Source organism: Prionailurus viverrinus, chromosome D2, assembly GCF_022837055.1.
Source record: "Prionailurus viverrinus isolate Anna chromosome D2, UM_Priviv_1.0, whole genome shotgun sequence".
Taxonomy (NCBI): Eukaryota; Metazoa; Chordata; class Mammalia; order Carnivora; family Felidae; genus Prionailurus; species Prionailurus viverrinus.
The window spans coordinates 76,499,981-76,522,191 of NC_062571.1; the positions used below are offsets into that span (position 1 = coordinate 76,499,981).

General features: G+C 38.9%; 1 protein-coding gene across 5 annotated transcripts; it reads right to left on the reverse strand.

Moving 5' to 3' along the window:
- Positions 1-93: 93 nt before the first annotated feature.
- On the reverse strand, positions 94-19,328 carry TIAL1 (TIA1 cytotoxic granule associated RNA binding protein like 1). 5 transcript variants are annotated; one of them, XM_047825076.1, is made up of 13 exons: positions 18,845-19,326; positions 16,044-16,105; positions 11,607-11,703; positions 6,505-6,654; positions 6,220-6,274; positions 5,979-6,066; positions 4,009-4,084; positions 2,735-2,843; positions 2,326-2,421; positions 2,141-2,225; positions 1,783-1,906; positions 1,301-1,440; positions 94-471 (listed from the first exon to the last, which is right to left on the reverse strand). In XM_047825076.1, exons 3-13 carry the CDS (start codon positions 11,616-11,618, stop codon positions 345-347), a joined length of 1,062 nt encoding a protein of 353 aa, XP_047681032.1. In that variant the 5' UTR covers positions 11,619-11,703; positions 16,044-16,105; positions 18,845-19,326; the 3' UTR covers positions 94-344. The 5 variants fall into 5 exon arrangements, with proteins under 5 accessions (XP_047681032.1, XP_047681033.1, XP_047681030.1 ...); XM_047825077.1 differs by having other exon boundaries at positions 6,505-6,603; positions 18,845-19,325; XM_047825074.1 differs by lacking the exon at positions 16,044-16,105 and having other exon boundaries at positions 18,845-19,328.
- Between the last annotated feature and the right edge of the window lie 2,883 nt (positions 19,329-22,211).

The following is a 22,211-nucleotide window of genomic DNA, read 5'->3' on the forward strand; positions in this document are numbered from 1 at the left end:
AAAATACTGAACAGCAAGATAAAAATGGAATAGTATCTAAGAATCAAAACGTATTACCCATTTCTCCTATTATATCAAAATTTGTAGTCAGAATTGTCTTTATTGACTTTATTTTAGTTTTTGTACACAAAGAAAAATCATGTTCATATCCATCATGAACAAAAACTTAAAAAGGCAGAACTAGAAGACATGTGTCCTTCACCAAAGCAAAGCTGTGCTAAAGGTTCCAAACATTTCAATTTTTAAAATAAATATTTTCATTTTCCGATGTCTACTTTCATGTCTTCAGAGTGTCACAGGAAACTGAAGCTATCATGAATTACAATTTTGTTTAGAGTCCCAGCTCACTGTGTTTGGTAACTTGCCATACCATATCCAGCTTGGTTAGGAGGAGGTATTACAGGGGGAGGAGCTTGTCCTTGGGGAGGCTGAGCACCAAATCCACCCATCCAAGCAGCAGAAGGTGATTGACTTGGGGGAAACAAAAACAAAAACATCTTGAGCAAACAAAAGAAAAACTTATCTATACATTGACACAAAAGTCAAGCAGAGTCTAATCACAGAATAGACAACAGGAAATCAACACACCTACAACAAAGAGCAAAGAAAAAGTGACACGCATCCACGTATATAGAATACATATCCCAGGATTAGCCTTAAACTTTTGTTAAGATAATCACAACTTAACACAGTAACTTCTCTGAAGAATATCTCAAAACTGGTATTTATAAACTGACAGATCATCTACCTATCCTGTACTGCAAACATGGGACATCAATTTAAGAAATTAAAAAAACACAAGTTCATGTCGGAAAGAGAAGGAGGAACCGGTCAAAAAAAGATCTGGGCTGGCCTGGGAAAAGGTGCAAAGGACCAACCTACTCTATGAACAAACAGGGGACAAAAAGGAAGCTACTTTGTATCACATAAACCTCTTAAGACTTCTCACACAAGCCAACAGACATAAATCATTAAATTTCTGAACACATCTAGGCAAAGACCTTTTCCACGCAAAAATTAACAAGGAGATCAAATAGATTAGAAACGTCAGTGAAGTTCTACCAACTGCTGATAGAGATGGTAGGACACACCAAATGTTACCCCAACCTTCCCTCTCACCTACACAATAAAAAGCAAATGCTTAGCACCATAATCACTACTTGTAAGGTTCCTATAAGGCTTATAATGTCAAACAGTCTGATGAATTTACTTTAAATAGATTCTCCCTAGAAAAAGACACTTTTTATCTCTTTTGTCAAAACCGGATCTGTTTCTACACTGGAAAAACCCAACAACTCACTCTACTCCGAATCCTTGCTGGTTCCATGGTTGCCCGTATACTCCGTAAGGCGGGACTTGCCACCCATTTGCCATATACTGTCCATACTGCTGTGGGTTTCCATAAACCTGGCTCCACTGGCCCCACTGGCTATAGTCGACCTAGGAAAAAGCAGAGCACTGTTTCAGGGGCTAAGTAAGAAACACAGGATTTGAAGAAAGTGGGAGACAAGGAAGAGAAAAACTAAGTAAGCACCCTTATGTGAATAGGACTCTGTTATTTATCATTGTCTAAGTTTATTGGGGTGGTGACACCTGTGGAAAGAAAGTATTAAGATTCAGTTAATACCGCAAAATAATCACTTTTGAAAAAGCATTAATAAAATCAACTGAAAGCAGCTATAGGCTTTTATTTTCTGTTTGTTTATTTTACAGAGTTTCTAAAGCTTTTATGTAGATATGTAAGACGGAAACCTTAAAGAGTGCTGTGAAAAATCGAATTACCTGTTGGAAGTTTTTAGTCATATCAGGAGATTCTTTACCCCAATAGCATTTAACAACATGTCCTTCAATAGTAGTGCCATTCACCGAAACAATGGCGTGGGCCGCACTTTCATGGGTTGAAAATCTAAAAGAGGAGGATATGAGGTTTTTGTCTTTTTTTTAAAGAACTTATTTAACACAGTAAATAACAGAAAGTCATTAGTTCCTATCTGTCAACACTTGGTGTAGACAGAACTTGAAATAAGTTCTACATTGCAAAGAAGTACGAAAGTAAAAAACATTGACGCCTGAGGGGATCAAAGCATGTAACTGAAAGGAACGGGTCAAACAGAAGAGTACCCTGTAGGTAGGATTTTACCTGACAAACGAATAGCCTTTCTCTGGAAAAACTCTTATTTCCATAATTTGTCCAAATGGCGAAAAAGTCTGTCTCATAAGCTGATCTGAGAAACAAAAACACACAAATAAAACACTTAAGGCTCAGGACCCCGGTACGACGATGCAGCCCCGCAGAGAAGGGGAGGCGACAATCACACACTGTACCTGTTAACCCAGAGGCAATTCCCCCACAGTACACAGTACAATTTTTTGGACTTGACTGGTTTACTACATCTTCAAATCTCAACTGCTTAGTGTTATCTATATGCAGAAAGGAAACAAAAACGTTGATTGTACATGGAGTATAAAACGGATTACGACATACTGTTAAGATACGCCTCACTGGGCGAGAAAATACAATTTTTTTTCTTGACACTATGATTTGATCTATAACATCAGCTGGTTCACTGCTCCAAATATACTAATTACCAAAGCCCAGTCACTATCAGAAAATTAAATTCAAGATGAAATGAGGCTTACAGTACTAATTTAAATTTTAAGAAATGAAGACCACGCTAATTCATGATTTTGTGACATATCCGTAATCTTAACAGACATAGTAGACAAATCTTACTTTCTTGTGTACTTTTAGGTGCAGGTGGTTTACGTGTGGCCCAGTTGGTTCTGATCTGACGACCACCCAACCACTGACCTCCCATATGCACAATTGCATTTTCTGCATCCTACAGAGAAAGAACAGAAAGAAAGAGTAATTACAGACACAGAAAACTGTGGTATATAAGACTCAGTAAGATGAAATAAAATGCTGGCACTGCTGGATCCAATAAATCTTTTCAGTAAATGAATTCGCTAAGCATCCTAAGTATACAAACCTGAACTAATATCACAAAACAATGATCTGAACTTGGGTGAATACATAAAAACTATCTTTAGTCACAGCTTTCAAATTACAGCATTTTTCAGCATTAAGGGAGCATAATTGAAGCATCATAATTCAAATACACGAGGAAAAATCATAATCGCACGGACTACCAAAACAGGAGAAAGCAGGAATCCCACAACACAGAGCTGTTCACAAATATCTTAATTTAGTGGTTGATCTGAAATGTAACTTTTACCAAAGAATATACAGAAACTCTAATACTATGGTCTAAATTACCTACCCCCCAAAAATCTACATTCTAGTAACAACAGATTATGGCTGTGACACAAGCCTGAAAACTCATTTTCAAACAGAAGATTTCTGCATTAAGATTCAGAATGCTGCCAATAAAGCTGAGTTTAATTATCACAACTAATGTGAATATGAATCTAAGCAAAGAAAGAATGCAACTCCTATTCTCTGTCTTGCTGCTTCAGCCACTTGGATAAAACGTAGGTAATTTAAGTTGCTGAAACGTCTAAAACGTTAATACCAAAGCCTGCTTTATTATTTGATCTTACACTTAGTGCAAATGCTTAGATATTTTGGTAACTCTTTCTTAAAGAATTTAGTTTTCTTTTCCATAATCTGCTATAGTCATTAATATCCTAGCTACAAAAGGATGAATGATTTAAAAGTTAAAATGAAGATTTTCATGGTTCAGACTATATATAATTGAACTTCCCTCCAAATTCTGAGATGAGCTCATATGTCCTAGTCTTGAGCCTGACTTCCAACAGATCTTACCTTTACCAATACATAAATGCAACTGCAGTAATACTCTTCCTTAAAATCAGTCTATCTTTTTCCAGTATTTATTTCCAAGAAAAAATTATTCTCTACTACTAAAACATACAAAATTACACCAAAAAAACCTATGGCAGTCAACATCTAAAAATATTCAAGATTCAGAATAATTAACGACTAAATATTTTATTAAATTTACATTAAGTTGAAAAACATACCAGTTTGTTATAAAAAGATACAAAACCATAGCCTTTGGATTTTCCAGTTGCCATGTCTTTAACTACTCGGGCATCCCTGTGAAAAGAAGCACAGCTAAATGAGGGAAGTAAGAGTCATCCTCAAAATAAAAACTAAAAGGAACCACACACACTGTATTGTGAGCATTTTTTTAAATAAAATTCCAGTTAGCCCTAATTAACTACTGCCATTCCTGAACTCTCCCTAACGCTTCTTTACCTGTTAGAAAAAAGCAGTAAGACAAAAACATGTAATAAACATGCAACCTAATCAAATAGCCTGCACTTTCTAAACTAAATGCTCAAATTTGAAGATTAATAGGAACAATAGTTTCCTTTTCTAATATTCTATTGGCTAGTGTCCTCTAAGGTTTACTGGCTCTATAAATTACTGTAACAATGCTAACTACTTTACCATGCAATCTCTAAATAGTTAAATGTCTTCTGCCTAGTGATACAAAATATATGAAATATTAAAAAATTGAAAAAGAGGTAAAAATAGGAATTAAAAAGGCATACATGGCCTGTTAACAGATTTCTTTATTTTTCTTGGTCAATTCTCTATCATCATTTTGGAGTTTGGGCAGCTGTAAATTTTGAAAAATTGACATTTTCAGAAATTTAAGAAAGGAGAATAAAAAACTAACAACAATGCTAAGCACACCAGTACGAAAACAACAAATTTACACAGAAATTTTAGTGAGTAAGTTAAAATGATTGGAAATATAGAACTCCACTGAATATAGAATGTTAAAATGTAAATACTAAAATATGTATATATAAATAATGTATAATAAGAATAAATAGAAATGAGAAAAAAATCTACAACTGAGTTCCAGTGTGCACAGTTCCTTGCAGTTAGCCTTCAAGATCCTGTCCATTCTTATGAGCAATTCTGCAAAATAACCAGAATGCTATTACTTTTAATTGTGACTTGGACTTTAGAAAAACTGCAGGTCTCAGGTATAAATAAAGATTGAAAAACAGCAACCTGTATTATTTTTTATACTGATTTTTAAAACAGTACTACTTACCACATTTAAAGATTAAAAAGCAAAGCAAATATCAAAATAGAAAATTAAGAATTAAATCTTTCTTTCAAATAAATCTATAGAACAACAAATGGTATACAGAAAAGTATTGTTGTTCTGAGTTGAAACACATTCCTGTAAAGTAGTACTACAAAGTTTAATTTAAATCTACAGGAAGTACATAAACATTACACGAATTTTAATCAGAAAGATAAATAGTGATAAACATTTTATAAAACTTATAAAACCACTTTTAATTTTCCAATATATTTGATCATGTAACACATAGTGAAATTTGAGCGTTAACTTTGCTAAAAATCAAACCACATTTGGGCCCTAACTAGCAGAATCAAATACCACTAACAAAGAAACATCTACTAATTAATCCCACATTTATGGCTCAGACAATGAAACATTTTAATATTGTAACAGTACTACTTTTGAGTTAAAATATTAAAACACATTTATCATTATAATTAAACATGTACATTTCCAATTCAACCACAATATACCCAAGGATTTACCTACTTTTCCCAATTTATAATTCCTTCTATAAAAATTTAATACACAGCATACATCACATTCACTTTTGGTTAACCACCAAACTTTAAAAACATTTGACAGAAAGTTGGACTTTATAATAGGCTTTACCACCCAAACATCTGCTTCAAAGATAACAAACAGAATCACTTAAAATTTTTTAACATATTATACACAGGATTAGATGAAAACAAGACCCCAAAACACTGAAATGACATTAACATTTTCAACAACATCTACTAATCAAAAAAACAAAACAAATCAACCAACAAACAAAAAAAATCACACTAACTAGGGAAAGAAAATCTTAGTTCCGGTACAAGTTAATCATATACAATTGTGCCTATCACTACTGAATATAGTATTGATTGTGATACTTACGATATTTTACCAAAGGGGGCAAATGCTGATTTGATATCTTCTGTTGTAATTTCTGGACTCAAATCCCCAACAAACACGTGGAAGTGATCTGAAATCAAAGCATTTGGTAATCAACTACTTAAAGTCAGCTCCTAAGCCTTTTTCAGGTAACACTAAGGGAAGAGAAACCCTATTTAAGCTGGTAGCGCTGCCGGGATAATTTGAGAACTCTTCCACAGTGAAATGCAGCAGAAGTACTTACTGGAAGTATCTTTTTTCTGGCTACTTGGTGTTGTTGCCCAGTTTACTTTGACCTCCTAAAAATAAAGATTATATTTAATACAATTATTAGGCACGTCATTATGAATTATAACACTTACCACTTATTAAATCATTGATAATTTTTGTAAAAACACTAGGCTGAATAAAGCAAAACCATCACTCAGCACAGCTGAATATTTGTTTAAAAACTCGCTAAAAAAGAATACAAGCTAATTCGCCATGCAAATATACACACTTGTGAGGTGCCATCATTCTGTTATCTTACCTTTCCCAAAATTTTTCTCCCATTCATAGCAGCTAATGCAGCAGCTGCATCTCTGTGTTCATAAAATTCCACAAAGCAATATGGGTCATTGCTTGTATGCTGCAAAACAGAAAATCCAACAGAAGAGTTGACCCTTCTGCTATCGGGTTGCTGAGAAGAAAATCCAGGAAAAAACATTACTGACAGCTAGGAATGTACACGGTGAGATTGCATCAGCTTATGAAAGCCTAACACTTATAAAAATAAGATTTATAGCTACACCTGACTTTGCACCTCAGAATACTGTTGTACGCAAACAGAACCAACTGAGCGCTATAGAATCAGGACTATCTCTGTTAAATCAAAATACAGAATGCTGGTGGAATACGTTAAATATAAAACAGAAGTTTATATCAGACCAAACAAAACCTTAAGTTTAGATCTGAGATAAGGACCACTCCTTACCACTGCTCTTCTCTTTCCCAACATTATTTCCAAAAGGATGAATTCTATTTATGTATCATAATCCTTCATAAACTATATCCATGCCAAAAAAAAAAAAAAAATATGAACCAACTTTACAAACTTTATTCCTGATTGAAACTAGGATTTGTAGTACTACATACGAGGAGATGAGATTATGTATTTCTTTTCTGGATAAGGAATGAGAATAACAACAGAAAAATTTCACATTTATAACCAGCTATTGAAATGAACTCCCCATCTTTCAAAATATCCTAATGAACAGGAGACTCTATTTAGTCTTCAAAGACCAGAAAAATATACTAGTAATCAAGAAAAGAATTTCTGAAAATGTCTTAATAAGATATGCCAAGACAAAGCTACAATTTTTAATCACAGAAAATAAGAAATCTTTATTAAATATGTTCTACAACATTATGCTTGAAAGTAGTTGGCAAATAGACATTTATAAAGGCAATGAGAAAGTATTACCTGAGTTATAGCAACTTTATAACCTAACAACCAAAACGGAAATGAATTTTATAAAACTGCAACCTACACTGAAGAGCCGCAAAACTGTACAAACACGTTTCTGCATGAGGCTAAAGCATTCATCACTGTTCAATGTAAAATGCCCTAAAAGATTAATACTATTTAAAACATGGAATTCTAGTTGCACTTACAAGGGGTACAAAATACCAGATAAAATAAAGATCTTTTCAACAACCACTGTTTTTCATTCCAGGGAAGTTTTAGAAGAAAAATCCAAAATAAGACGTCTAAAACAATAGTGGCGAAGCAACCAGAAGGCATTTCCTTGAGGGAAAAAAAGTGTGATCATTAATACTGACAAGAAAACTATGGGCTCTCATACAAAATCCTATTGTCGTAGCCATGTGAACTCTGTTCTTAAGAGGTACAGAAAGGAAATGGGGAAAAGATTCCAAAGAAAAACATGCATTTAAATTCCTCTTATAAAAGAGTTAACATTTACCGGTAACATTCATTTGTAGAGATGATTTAAAGGTAACAGCAAGCTAAAACTATGCTATTCAATTTTTCATTTTACTCCCATCTCTTCTGCCCTGATGGTCTTTAAAGAAAACACTGGTAATTGTAGCAAAACGTACAGGGGTCCAATGGTAGATCCATAACAACAGGCTTTAGTAAATTAGCCTACTTCTGCAGACTGACTTCAAGCTTATCTACCTAGTAGCAGGCCAACCCCATTCAATGTATGAACTATGCATGTGTACACACACACACACACACACACACACACACACACACACACACACCACACTGCCTTTCATCTAAGACACCATTGATCTGTCAAAACCCAACTGTCAGAGATGTTAAAATTTTTTAGCCTTAGAATCACTAACATTACATTACAGTATATGGAGAAACCTAGAATCTAAGATAAACACTATCTAAAGTAAAAGACCATAAAACTAAAGGAAAAGGATTTTTCATATACTAAAATGGGATCTACGAAAAGAAAAATAAACGCCTACATAGTCAGTAGTACAATTCATGCTCTTTGGAAACTTCCCACCTATGCCACCAAGGGATACTCTAAAAAAATCAACTATGTCCTTACCTTAATTAGTATTGTCACCAATTTTTGTTGGATGACATAAATGTCAAGACAGAGAAATAGTGAGATTTTACAACTACCTACAAGTCTGAATGTAGGAGTAGTAGAATATGAGTGAATTATAAAAAGCCATTTCAAATCCCTCTCCCCTCAAATGGCTGACTGTGCACACAGGTTTTAAAAAGAGTACTACTATTAAATATTTATCAAATGTTTCTCCAAAATCTGCTAGTGACTCTTTCCACTTTCTCATACCCCATTCTCTCCTGAACCCACTCCAGTCAGCTTCCTACCCAACCAGGCCAATGAAACTTTGTGCTGAGCCCACCAGCGACCCTTCTGCCACCTCTATGATCCTTTTTCTGTCCTCATCTTGACTTTCAAGCAGAACTCAAAACAGCTAACGACTCTTTCTCCCTTAAATATTCTAGTTTAGGTTCCACATAGCCTCTTGGTTTTCTGGTTTTCTCACTTGGAGGATCTTTCAGAAGGTAGTTTTCCCCCTTCACTCAAACTCTGAACATCACCCTAAATGCAGAGATGCTCCAAGCACTTGGACCTGAGCCACCCTACTCTTCTCTTATCAGCAAGTACTCTCTGCACATCCAGCAACTAGATCTCATCTAGATCTAGTCCCACAGGTTCAAATACCACTGCAAGCTCGTATCATCAGCACTGGTCTTTCAGTTTCTCCAACTACCTACATATAAAGTCCACTTATTTGTCTAACATGCACACCTTCAATTTAACACTGCCAAAACAGAACTCCTGATTCCCACCACTCCCCTCACCCATCCTGTGCCTCCCTTGACCATGCCCATTTGAGCAAAGAAAAACATTACCATCCACACAACTGCAAACAAGAATCTTAGCCTTTCTTCATGTCTTCCTTCCCCATATGTCCCCGCCACCAATCCAGTCCTATTGATTCCACCTCCAGTTATATTCCAAACTTACCTATTTCTATTTCTACACCTACCACTTTACAGACAAGCCCCCATCATCTCTTACCTAGGTGAGTAAAATAAACCCAGCTGGTTTCCCTCCTTCCATTCCTGTCCCCTACAATCCATTCTCCACGACAGTCATTCTCCAAATAATTTTAAAAATGCAAATCAGGGGGCCCCTGGGTGGCTCACTCGGTTAAGCATCCGACTTCAGGTGTTATCTTGTGGTTCGTGGGTTCACGCCTTGCATTAGGCTCTGTGCTGACAGCTGAGCCTGAAGCCTGCTTCGAATTCTGTGTCTCCCTCTCTCTCTGCCTCTCCTACCCTCATGCTCTCTCTCTTTCAAAAATAAACAAACATTAAAAAAAAAATGCAAATCAGAGTAACTCCTTACCCTTCTTAAGACTCCACCATAATCAGAATAAAATCCAAACTGTGTGCCACGGCCTGGAATGCCCCAGGTGGCTCCAAACGCTGCCTGCCTGCCTGCCTCTGTACTCTCATTTACCACCACTTCCCTCCACTCCCCAGGCTCCAGCCATCCTGGTCTTTGGTTCCATGAACTCACCAAGCTCATTACCAGCTCAAAGCCTTTGTATCTGCCATTCCTTCTGCCTCCGGCTCTTAACATAGATGGCACCATCTCGTTATTCTCATCTCAGATCAAAGACGTGACCTCTTCCCTCACCACCTACCCTATATTAGCACCAAACCTCCAATCCCCATACAGACCTGTTTTATTCTCTTCATAGCTCTTATCCCTAAATGCAATTATCTTGTTTACTTGCTTTGTTAATATTCTCAATGTATATGAACTCATGGGAGTCGCCTTTATCTGGCTCTCCACTGTATCCCCAGCACAAAGTAAATTTCTGATGAATAAAAGGATGAATGAATGAAGGAATAAATAATCAAACACAAGAAGGAAAGAAGAGACACCAGAACAGAATGATGATTATTATTAGTTAAGAAAGAAGACCAAAAGGCCAATTTGCTTTACTGGTTTTTCAGAGTTCCCCTTGCAGGGCATACACGAACTCCTGGGCACAGCTTCTGGCCCCTGCCGAACACTCCTGCCTCATCTCCTGGCATTTTTTCTGACCAATCTCCTTTGGAAGGCCAACCATGCTAGGGTTTCTACCTTCCCGCTTCCTATCAAAGTACTCCTGTTCCCTCTGTCCACCAGGCTGGATCGATGTTCTTCTCTCACCCAGAATCCCTTCCTCTGCTATCCTTCAGTTTCAGCCCGGACATGGACTCCTCCCAGAAAGCCTCCCCTCACCCCAGACATTACCGGGCCTCGGTGCTCCCACAGCACTTGAAGCTGCCTACTTCCACAGCATTTATCATCCTCTGTCATTAGTGCCTGTTAACTCCTCTGTCTCCCTCATTAGGTGGTAAGATTCTACGGGGCTAAGAACTGTCTCATTCATCACTGTATCTCTAGCACTTACCGGAATGGCCGGTACGTAGTACACAGTCTAAAAAGTGTGTGGGTGAATAACAAAAAGGAAGACAAGAACGAACTGAAACACAAATCTTTGGGCACTGCTACACAGTCTTAACCAGGAAAGTATGAAAAGAAAGTTTTCTTTGCAAAAAGGGAAAGAGAATTCTTGCCCTAACAGTTTAATTCCAATCTGGGCAAAGCTACTCAGTTATTAGTATTTATTAAAGATGTTCAAGATGCGTGGTGCCGCAGCATACACGCGAGGGGCTAATGTGCTCCCACATACACCGGTTCCTAACCTTTACGTGTGTGTTTTCTGAATCCGTAACATTCCTACTGGAAGCGTATGCAATGTCACCTAGTTTTTCAACACTCTGAGATAAGCTCTAACAACTTTTACAAGCGGAATCACTTGATGACAACTATATCCTGAAGAATGACCATGTGAGAGGAACAGCACACAAACTTTGTCCTCTCAAATAAAACTCCTTTCTAAACTTAGTCTGTCAGCCAAGTCAAAGTAATAAGTCAACACAACAAACGTGACCCTCTCCATCAGAATAAGTGAGGCTTAAAACGGTATTTTTAAATGATACTAATCAACTCATGTATTTCAAAACGGTAAACAACACGCTGTCAGCACATGGAACTGGGAAGATCTTACCTCTGTTATCATTTTACAGCTTTTACAGGGTCCAATCTGACTGAATAACTGAAGTATAAGGACTTCTGTCACATCTCTGGAGAGGTTACCTACGTATCTGTTCAAGAAGAAAAGAGTACATTATCAGCAATTTCCTTTCAGCTCTGGCTCTAATGCATTATCATTTAACTCAACACCTTTTATTTCATTTTAACTTCCTGTCTTCAATAACATTTTTCCAATTAAGCCTGATCCTATGAAAGTAAGACTAACCCTTATTTAGGAAAGCAGCAATTGTTCTCAGGCACTAAATTAGGCCAGTAAAGCACCACTTCACACGTTTATAAAAAAGAAACCAGTGTTACTTTGCATACCCCAAAAGCCTATTATTCTGTAACCTATGTATCATTTTCTCATTTTATTTGTTAGAAGAAAAATAATAAAAATTTAAACCAGGCTCAAAATAACTACAATTTCTGGATGTAAAACACAGTTCAAAATGTGTGTGTGTGTGTGTGTGTGTGTGTGTGTGTGTGTGTCTGTCTGTCTCTCTCTTTCACACACACACAAAATACCAAAAATACTGATTGATTATAACACCTGATGGTAAAGAGATATGAAACTTAAGGTGAGTTTATCTTAGAACCCCAACTAAAGCAATTACACAAACAAAGAACAGAATAAAGGTTAGAGCAAAACAGAGATTGGAGGGCTTTGTTCTGTCTTGCTAAATAAGATTTATTGATATGTCTTCACTGTTTTATTGTAGGAAAGCAGGGCAAAATCGTAAAATTTCCTAATCTAAAATACATCAGAAGCAATAAAATACATCTTTATATAGATAACAAAGCAAATATAAGATTTCTTCAGAAATTTGGAGAAAATTAAGACAAATCTAGGTAAACTTATACTATTTAAAGACTTGGGATTATTTGTTAAAATTACAAATTGAATACATGTATTTTTTATAAGAAATTCTGAATACAGATAAACTCAAAAGAAAGGACCACCACCACCCAGAAATGACCACCGGGTTTCTCTTGTCCCATGGATTTATATTAATTTAGCTTAATAAACTGCCAAACAGGGGCGCCTGGGTGGCGCAGTCGGTTAAGCGTCCGACTTCAGCCAGGTCACGATCTCTCGGTCCGTGAGTTCGAGCCCCGCGTCAGGCTCTGGGCTGATGGCTCGGAGCCTGGAGCCTGTTTCCAATTCTGTGTCTCCCTCTCTCTCTGCCCCTCCCCTGTTCATGCTCTGTCTCTCTCTGTCCCAAAAATAAATAAACGTTGAAAAAAAAAATAAAATAAAAAAAAAAATAAACTGCCAAACTTGTAAGTGTTTCTGGTACTTGGTGTATAATTCCTAAAACTCACATCTGTTATGAACAATCTCATAAACCCAACAATACTTATAAAATTTAACATAGTTTCTCCTGGAAATTAAAAAGACATAAGTTTTATTTTCCTAACAATAATATATAACACCTGGAAACTGAGTACTGAGACCAAAATAAGCCTTGCATCTATGGTTACCATATTAAATACATAACTGCTTTAAACTGGAACATTTTGAAAAGGAAAAATAAACTGAGAAATGTAAAGTGTAAAAAAATTATCTGATTAAGAATGAATAGCAAGAGCGCCGGCTGAGGTAGCTCAGTCAGTTAAGTGTCCGACTTTTGATTTCAGCTCAGGTCATGATCTCACAGTTCATGGGTTCGAGCCTGTGTTGGGCTCTGTGCTGACAGCAAGGAGCCTGCTTGGGATTCTCTCTCTTTCTCTCTCTGCTCCTTCCCTCCTCTCTCTCTCCCTCTCAAACGAAATAACATTAAAAAATAATAATAATAATGAGTAGCAATTCAATGAGTTCAGCTAAGAATTTTCATTGCAGTGGGTACTTACATGCTCTAAAACTGAAACACAAGTCCAATGTGACTTAAACAGAAAATTAAACCAGGGACAAACTGGTTTAGGTCTACTATGCCATCTATCTTTTTCTTATAATTAAAGTAGAGCAGACCCATCGGCAGGCCATGGAGTGACATACTTTTTCCAGCAGTAGCAAAAGGTTATAGGATTATAAGCTCGTCAGACAACTGCCTATTCATTTTTAACTCATAGGGGTTTGTGAGCCTGTATCCAGGGAATAATTTCTTTTTGTACAAGGTAGAACTATCTATAAAGAAAATGAACAAGTGACCGTGGTCTCCTAAATGTTATATTCATTTAACCTAAAGTGCTAGCTAGTTCGTTTCTAAGAGAATACAAGAAGAAAGGATAAAACTGATTTTCACATACTGACACTAATAACGAAGTTAATAGAATCACCATTTTAATATAATAAAATTTAAATAACTTAAACGGTTTTAAATTTGCGTTACTGTTTATACATTGATTTGTTAAGAAAAAACTGCATGGGCATTAATTACCTTCCACACCTAACAGTCACAATTAAAGCTGTTACTGCTTAATAGGATTTTTATTCCACATCAACATCTTTCGAGTGAGTTATACATTTTGAAGAATTCTAGGGGCACATTTAGATACAGCAATTTACATTTCAAGCACTGATGCCAAAGAGCAAAATGGTAATCTAAGTTTAGAATGTCATGAGATACAGTAATTCAGTGTTCAGGTTTCCTACTTTTTAAATATCTCCACTAAAAGTTCAGTGGTAAAGCAGCAAACTAAATTCCAAACACTAATATAAAAAAGGACTTCCATGACAACACATAGAACACCTTAATTTACCAGGATAAAAAGGATGTAATTCATCACATAATTTCACCTAAATTTCACCCAAATCTCAGACTTCCTTCTCCTTTACTTGAGTTCTATAATTCATTCATTTGCAGATGCCTTCATCCTTCCTAATACTCAATAGGGAAACTTCCTATAGCTTTTAAAATACTGTAGTACACAGCTTAAGTACCTTGCATTATCGTAAAATTTTTCCCAAAATAAATACTAACAAAAATACTTAAGACAGATGTTCAACACCTGACCTGGAAAGAAAATCATCTCTTGGCAATACACTGAAATGGTATCTTTTCTCTTTCTAAATTATAGTTTCTACACTTCATTTTCTTTCTGTTCTGGTTAAGAAGTAGTCAGTGTATTCTAAAGTTCCAAGTGTTTAAACACATACATAATTTTTACTTGAAGAACTTACAAAATAACAGAAAAAGACAAACGGCTCAAATTCTTGTATTGAGAGGCCAATACAAAGAGTAAACACTTAGAAAATTCCAAAACAATTTTTTACTCAAGAAGAAAAAAAAAAAAAGGCATACCTTAGATCTATTTTGTCTTCTATGAACAGGAACTGTAGGCACTAAAGCACTAAAAATGGAAAATGATGCTTTTATCCCTAACATAAGGGTTAAAATCCAATTTGAGACCAGAGAATTGGCAGTTCCACTGCAGGCAAAAGTTCACATTGCCAAACTACTTCCTATGTCCAACTGGGCAGAATTTTAAGTTAAGATCATGCCTTTTCAGAAGACTAATCAAACTTCTTCAACACTGAACATGTTCTCACTCTGAAGAGTTACCAAGGTTGAAATTAATTACATGCCCTTTTACACAGGCTACCATGGCTAAATTTCCACGAAAGTAACATTTTTGCTTTTGTTCTTGGCAAGTTCCTATATGAGAAGATTTTATAACAATATCCTTCAATGGGCCTCTAATGAACGGATCAATTTGTCAGTATTGCATTTGAGGAAGAGGCACAGGGGAGGAAAGGTGCAGGGCAGGGAGGGTGGGGGTTTGTCCAAGTGAACTGACCACTACATAAGGGATAGCAACACACATACACACACATTTTAAAGAAACAGAGAATATGATTAAGTCGAACAAGGTGCTTAATTACAGTCACGATATAGCCAAATCCATTGTATAGCTAGTCAAATTTATAACAGGATCTAATAGTTTCTTCTGCTATTGCCCTCAGATGTGCAGATTATACTCTAAATCACTGCTCTATTTCCTCCTTTTTTGACAGCCTCTAACAAAAAGAAAGAACAGCCTTAAAGGATGGCATTGCATAACATGGTGTAATCCCAGATCCACAATTCCGATTCATTTTGGTGCATCAAATAAATGAAGAAAGTTAATTAAACTATAATAGAACACCATTATAATTTAATGTTGTGTTATATATTCAGATATACCATGGATCAAATCACTGCACTCAAAAGCTACCCACAACACAAGCCTGAAACGTGGGTCCAACACCAGATTACACAGCATGATCTCATTTGTTTTTTTAGATCACAAGTTATCCCATACGTATAACCCCAAGATAAATGTCAAATAAAAACAAAGAACATCAGAAAACAGACCTTTAAAGGATAAATAAACTTTAGGCTGAACATCATCAAAGCAATTCTATACCACTTTAAATACCATCAAATAAATTAGTAATACTGTAGGTAATGAATATTTAAAGACCTACCTAGGCTATAAACACCATATTGTTTTCTGATGATAGAACCATATGTCTTAGCTTGTGTGTGTCTGCAGGAAAAAAACCTCACTAGTAACACACAGGCATTTTAAGGAAACAGTTTAAGATAAGTTTTGTTAAGAGTACATTCTTTTAAAACATACTAGCCACTTGAAAACCTAACCCACAGATCACAATGTAAAATAAAAGAAGGATCTCCATAAATAAACAAAAAGAAATCCTACTAGATGTCAACCTCTAAAAGTCACGTTCAAAGTTTCCGTCATGTTATGTATACCTAAAACACTTTGAGGGGAATTATGTAAAATGAACACTTAGGAAAAAATAATATGCGTTATTTTTATTAAAATCTGATAAAAAAAAATCCCAATTCTGAAACCTTTGCTTTTATCTCAAAATTCTACATATGAAGGTTTTTTTTTTTTTTAACATATGAAGGTTTTAAAAAAAGATATAAAAATCAACAGACCACACCATGTATGACAGTCATGTCTGTTCACAATTTTACATCCCTCAGGACTTAAAAAAAACAAACTTAATACTAATTTAATGAAAAGAAGTATAATCATTGTAAAATATTTGAGTACCTCTTGTGTTCCGGGCAGTGAACTAAGTGCTGCAGGGGTAAGACCTAGGAAGATGTAGCAGTCCTTGTCTAAAAAAAAAACCCTTCCCATAGAGAAGAGTGGGAGAAGGAAAAAGGAAGACAGAATAGTAAACATGTACTAGCATACAAGTACAACTAAGCTCAAGAGGTTTCTTTACTCACATGTACACGTCACATATTCTTAGACAACTGTAAACAAAGATGACTTAAGTGTGTTTCAGAGAAAGAAGAAGATATTGGAGAAAGTAGAGGTAAAAAATAAGTGACAAAGTTAGCTCGTTAGTCAACTGAAGAAGGGTCCAAGGTCTGAGGGAGACGAAAAGGCAAATGCAGAGATAGTTATGGGAATTAAAGGTAGTGAAATGGCATATTATTTAGCCTGACAAAATCAGGAATTCCTCTTCACAAGGGACAGATAGATACAGTTAATGAGAAATGTGCTATGAGAATTTACCAATTATTCAGTAGCTATTATGATGCAGTGATGACATTTCAGATGTTTAGATTCAATGTAACTTGTATCTTTGTTAAATACATGCTGGCTGGGCACTAAATCCAGCTTTCCCAGATGCTTCCATCAAAGCACACATGGCTAAATATCCAGCCTTGGCTTCAATAGATTTTAAAGGGCAAATTTCAAATTGTCCCAATTCTCTCTTTTCTGGGAAAAAAAGGTTGGAAGTGGGAGACAGCACAAAACATAAATATAAAAATTCTCCTAAGCAGGCTTTTCACTGAAGCATTCGATGGGCTAAAGTTGGCTGTGAACTCTCAAAACAGGATGGCAAATACTTTGGTGAGACATTAGAAAAATAAGATTACAAAGAGTGCAAGCCCACCCCCCCTCAGGTCCCCCCCCCCAAAAAACGAAACAACAAAACCCAAACCAGTATCAACATCGTACATAGATATCTTCTTTACTATCTTCTCTACTTTGGTAGAAGAGATGAGAAGCTAGTCAGACTTCCTAAGTACCCACCCACCTTCATCTATTCCCCAAAAAGTAATTTCCCCAACAGACAGCAGAGCCAAGTGGACTGTGATCATATCAATACTAGGCAGAGGCAAAAGAAAACAAAGCAGTGATCTGACTCCTTGTACTGGAGGTAGGTGTGCTGAGTTTCCAGAGGCTAGGAAAACCGAAGGTGCCCAACTGAAACACTGATTTAGAAATTACTCAGACTTTTTAAAAAATGTAGAAAAAAGAAAGGAGTGCCACACTATCCGGAAAGGAATGCAAATGCTGAGTCATCACTCTTCATTAGGAAAGAAAGGAAAACTGGAACAAGCAGTTGGAAGATGAAATTCATTCATTAGATCGGGCTTCAGGTAAACAAGCAACAGCAAGATAGAAGAAAAAGCGCTCAGAAGACACACATCGAATAATGGGTAGACATCATTTTATCCAATTCTGAAGGTCTCAAAGCACAAAACAGATTAGGAGGAGGCAACACCAAAAGAGCAAAAGCAGTTTAACAACTGGTTGTCAGTGTAGCGTAGGTAGCGCTCAAAGTAAACTTCCAAGAAGGGAAAGATGCTCCGGTGGCAAGAGGCATCCCTTTTGCACTTCAAAAGTAGCGGGCGCTTTTCGAGTGTCTCTGACAGCGTGGGCGGGGGCACGTGGGGCAGAAAAAGAGAAGGGACTTGAGTGGAGGAAGAGTGTCCAGCTCCCTCGGAGAGCTTAGCTTGGGAGAAGAGCTGGGAGCGATGTAGCCGGGGACGTGCAGGGCCAGAGTGGTAATTCCTCGGGGCCCGCCGGGCACGAGGTTGCGGTCCCACCCCCGGTCCCACCCCCACCCAGGCCCTGCCCCCGTGGGGACCGGCAGCTCCCGGCCCAGTCCAGGGCCCCCACAGCAGAGGGGGACCAGGAGCCCTCCCTGGCCTGACAGCCCCTGCCGTGCAGAAACCCGGCCTAGGAAGCGCGTGCAAAGAAGGGCGCGAGAGAAAAAGGTCGAAACAAACCCCAGACCCCAGGAAGCGACTGTTTGGGGGAAGGGAGGACTTCCTTCCCAAGGAAAAGGGGACAGAGGAGGAATGCACTTCGCGTCCGCGCCACCCCGGAATCCACCCCAGGAGCCGCCGCGAATCCCAGCTTCGGCCCGGCTCTCTTGCTCCCTCCCTCAGCGTCTCCCGCGGTGCCCGGGCCTCTCGGCGTCTGGCAACCCCCGTCTCGGGTACTCACAGAGTCCGGGGCTGCCCGTCGTCTTCCATCATGGTGGGTGCGACGGAGCGATCCCGGGACAAGGGGGAGGGCAGGGCTGGGGAGGGGAGGGGGTGGGGAGGAAGGGGAGGGGGGCTCCGGGCACCGGCTGGGGACAGAGGAGAAGGCACCAAACCCTGCTCTCGGGCTCTCTCCCCCCAGCCCGCTCCGGACACTGCGCTCCAACCAGGAGGAGCAGGAGGAGGAGGAGGATGAACAAAATGGCCACCGCCACCAGCCAGGCAGGAAACGGGGCAGAGCGCAGGCGCGGCCCGCCAGGTCACCGCTCAGGCCAGCCGCGACGGCCTGTAAATGGGATAACTGAGTGGGGAGAAAAACGGGCCGCTAAGGAAACCCTGTGCCCAGGCCCGACGAATCACGTCGTCGCTGTGCGCCTGCTGGCCCGCTGAAGCCCAGCCAGCTCAAAAACAGATCGAGTGAAAAGGGAACCGCCGTGAAGCTGAAGGTTCTGGGAATTGTGGTCCTGGAGAAAGAGGGAAGCACTTCTCCAGAGGACTTCTGGGAATTGTAGTCCACAGGAGACGGACACCGCCCGCAGCGCCCTGGGTCGCGGGGAAGAGACTTCTGGGTAGTGTAGTCGTAAGTGAGGACGTGCGGCGACCAGGAAGTCGGCGTGCTGGAAGGAGAGGGAGAGAATAAAAAGCGTCGTTGACAGGCGGGGAAACGGGATGGAAAAAATGCTGACCGGGAAGTAAACTACAAGTCCCAGAGTGCCTCGTGCTGGAGGCTGGCCTAGGACTGCTCTAAGCATGTTAAGGCCCTTCAGTTGGCTCAGCTTGCGCGACTGCTCCGCCTTCGTCCAGCCTGAGAGCGGTTTCTTCAACTGCGTGTGAAGCAGTGCTTTGGCTCCGCGTGGTGTGTGAGCCGGAAGGCCCTTCTAGCCGTGCTCTACTCAGCAAAACAGCCGATCGGTGGGCATCAACTGCCGACCCGCGCGACGGGCTGGAGGGGCCGGGGTGGACCTCGGGTCCGAGCTGAGCTGGGAGCCGCGCTCGCTGGGTCCCCTCGGGCTTCCCGTGGTCCGGTCGTGTCTTTTCGGCATGTTTTCCCGCAAATAGGTATTCCTAGCCTAGGTAGGCTGTTTGTAGATTGCTTTGTAAGTTTACAAGATTTCCCCATCCTTTATCTCATCGGATAAGAGGGTAAGAAGAGCAGTCCTCCATTAAAATGACTCATCGAGCCAGTGTAAAGTACAGTGATAGTGCCCTCCAACCCCTTATTTAATTCTTGGAGTTGAAAGAAATATTTGGGCAGAGACGTGCACAGACTTAAGGTGGTGTTTGCAGATACCGATCATGTACACAGAAAATGAAGTCTTGCTTGAGGGTAGAGGGAAACTGCCTCTAGCCCTGTAGAATTTTTCCCCCCAAAACAGTTCATGGGTGCGCTTCCATCCTCTCCCCCCAGCATCTTAGGGAGAATGTTTGTATCAGCTGTTAGTGAAGGGTGGTAGTAAAGATTTATTTTTCAGCCTGTTGCCCGAGCCTAAGGGTCGCAGTTAAACAGTGCCTTAAGAGTTGGCTCTGCCAGCTGTACTGAGGAGGAGGGGGATTTGAACCTGGAGGGCTTCATAGAAAGAGAAAGGAAGTTGAGCCCCTTAACATTCAGTGGGAATGGGATGCCTGGGTGACTCGGTTGGTTGAGTGGCCCACTCGATTTTGGCTCAGGTCATGATCCTGAGGTCATGGGATCAAGCCCGAGCCTGCCTGGGATTCTCTCCCTTTGCTCCTCTCCTTCGCTTGTGCGGTCTGTCTCTCTTTTAAAAAAAGTGGGAATAGCAAAAAGGCACAGAGGCCAGGATCTAAGGTTAAGGTATATATGAAGTATTTAGGGAGGGAGAAGAGGGGAAAGCATGGAGTAGGGGTCTTGAGAGCTTAGGGAGGTGGGCTTTATGGAATTGTGGTGTTCAAGATTTGTACCAGGCTGAGGAGTTGACCTTTGTCTTTCTGGAAATAAGGAGTTATTCAAGGGTTTTTGTTTGTTTTTATTGGACCTAAGTATAGGACTGGATTTATCATAATCCAATTAATCATTGATCCATGCCTAGCCCACTGTATTAGTTTCCTATTGTGGCCGTAGCAAACTGAGTGCCTTAAAATAATAGGAATTTATTATCTTACAAGTCTGGAGGTCAAAAGTCCAAAATCAGTTCCAACCGGCTAAAGTCAAGGTATTGGTAGAGTTGGTTCTTTCTGAAGTCTAGGGGAGAATGGGTTCCTTACTTTTCCCATCTTACAGAGGTTGCCTGCCTTCCTTGACTTTTGGCCTTATACACCATCTTCAAAGAGCATGGCAACGTCTTTCCTTTCTGACCTCTGCTTCTGTCCTTACACCTCTTTCTGACTGATCTTCCTGCCTCCCTCTTTCACTCACAAGGACCCTTTGTAATTACACTGAGGCAGGGTAATCTCCCCATCTCAACACCTTTAATCACATCAGCAAAGCCCCTTTTCCCATAACACGTGTGTTGATTTTGGGGATTAGGACCTAGAAGTCTTGGGTAGGCCATTATTCAGCTTACCACACATAACCTACTTTTATTAATTTAGTTACTTTTAACCATCTAACAATAGCTGAGAACTCTCCACCCTAAAAGGAAGTTATAAGGACAGCAGTTTACAACTAAATGTATGGTTTATGTACAACTAAATGTAGTTCCTGAGAAACTAACTCATCCTCTTTACCCCCCAAACCAGGTTAACATAATCATGAATCTTTACCATTTCTTGTTTTCCTTTTTTATAAACTTTTATTCCATATATGTATTTATATGGAACACATATATATATATATAAAGTGGGTGTATACAATGTATTTTTAATTGTTTAAAATGTAATTGCCACCCCCCCCCCCCACCCAAAAAAAGGATGTGCGCACTACACACCTATTAGAATGGCTAAAATCCAGAACACTGACAACACCAAATGCTGGTAAGGATGCAGAGCAACAGACACATTCGTTGCTGGTGGGAGTGCAAAATGGTACAAACACCTTGGAAGACATTTTGGCAGTTTTTTACAAAACGAAACCATAGCTTCTAGATATTTACCCAAATAAGTTGAAAACGTATGTCCGCACAAAAACCTGCACGTGAATATCTATAGCAGTTTTATTCATAATTACAAAATATTGGAAGCAACTAAGGTGTCTTGCAAAAACGGAATGGATAAACTGTAGTCTATCCACACGATGGAATATTATTCAGTGAAAGAAAAAAAATGAGCTATCAAGCCCCCCAAAAAAACCCATGGGGCAATCTTAAATGCGTATCGCCAAGTGAGAGAAGCCAGTCTGAAAGGGCTACGTACTGTATGATTCCAACTATGTG

Coding starts and splice junctions, on each gene's coding strand:
- TIAL1 (XM_047825074.1), bottom strand. CDS start 18,876: ATGATGGAAGACGACGGGCAGCCCCGGACTCT. Junction 6,067..6,219: donor CCAGAAAAAAGATACTTCCA/GTAAGTACTTCT, acceptor CTTTGATTTCAG/ATCACTTCCACGTGTTTGTT. Junction 2,226..2,325: donor AATTGCCTCTGGGTTAACAG/GTACAGTGTGTG, acceptor TTTGTTTCTCAG/ATCAGCTTATGAGACAGACT.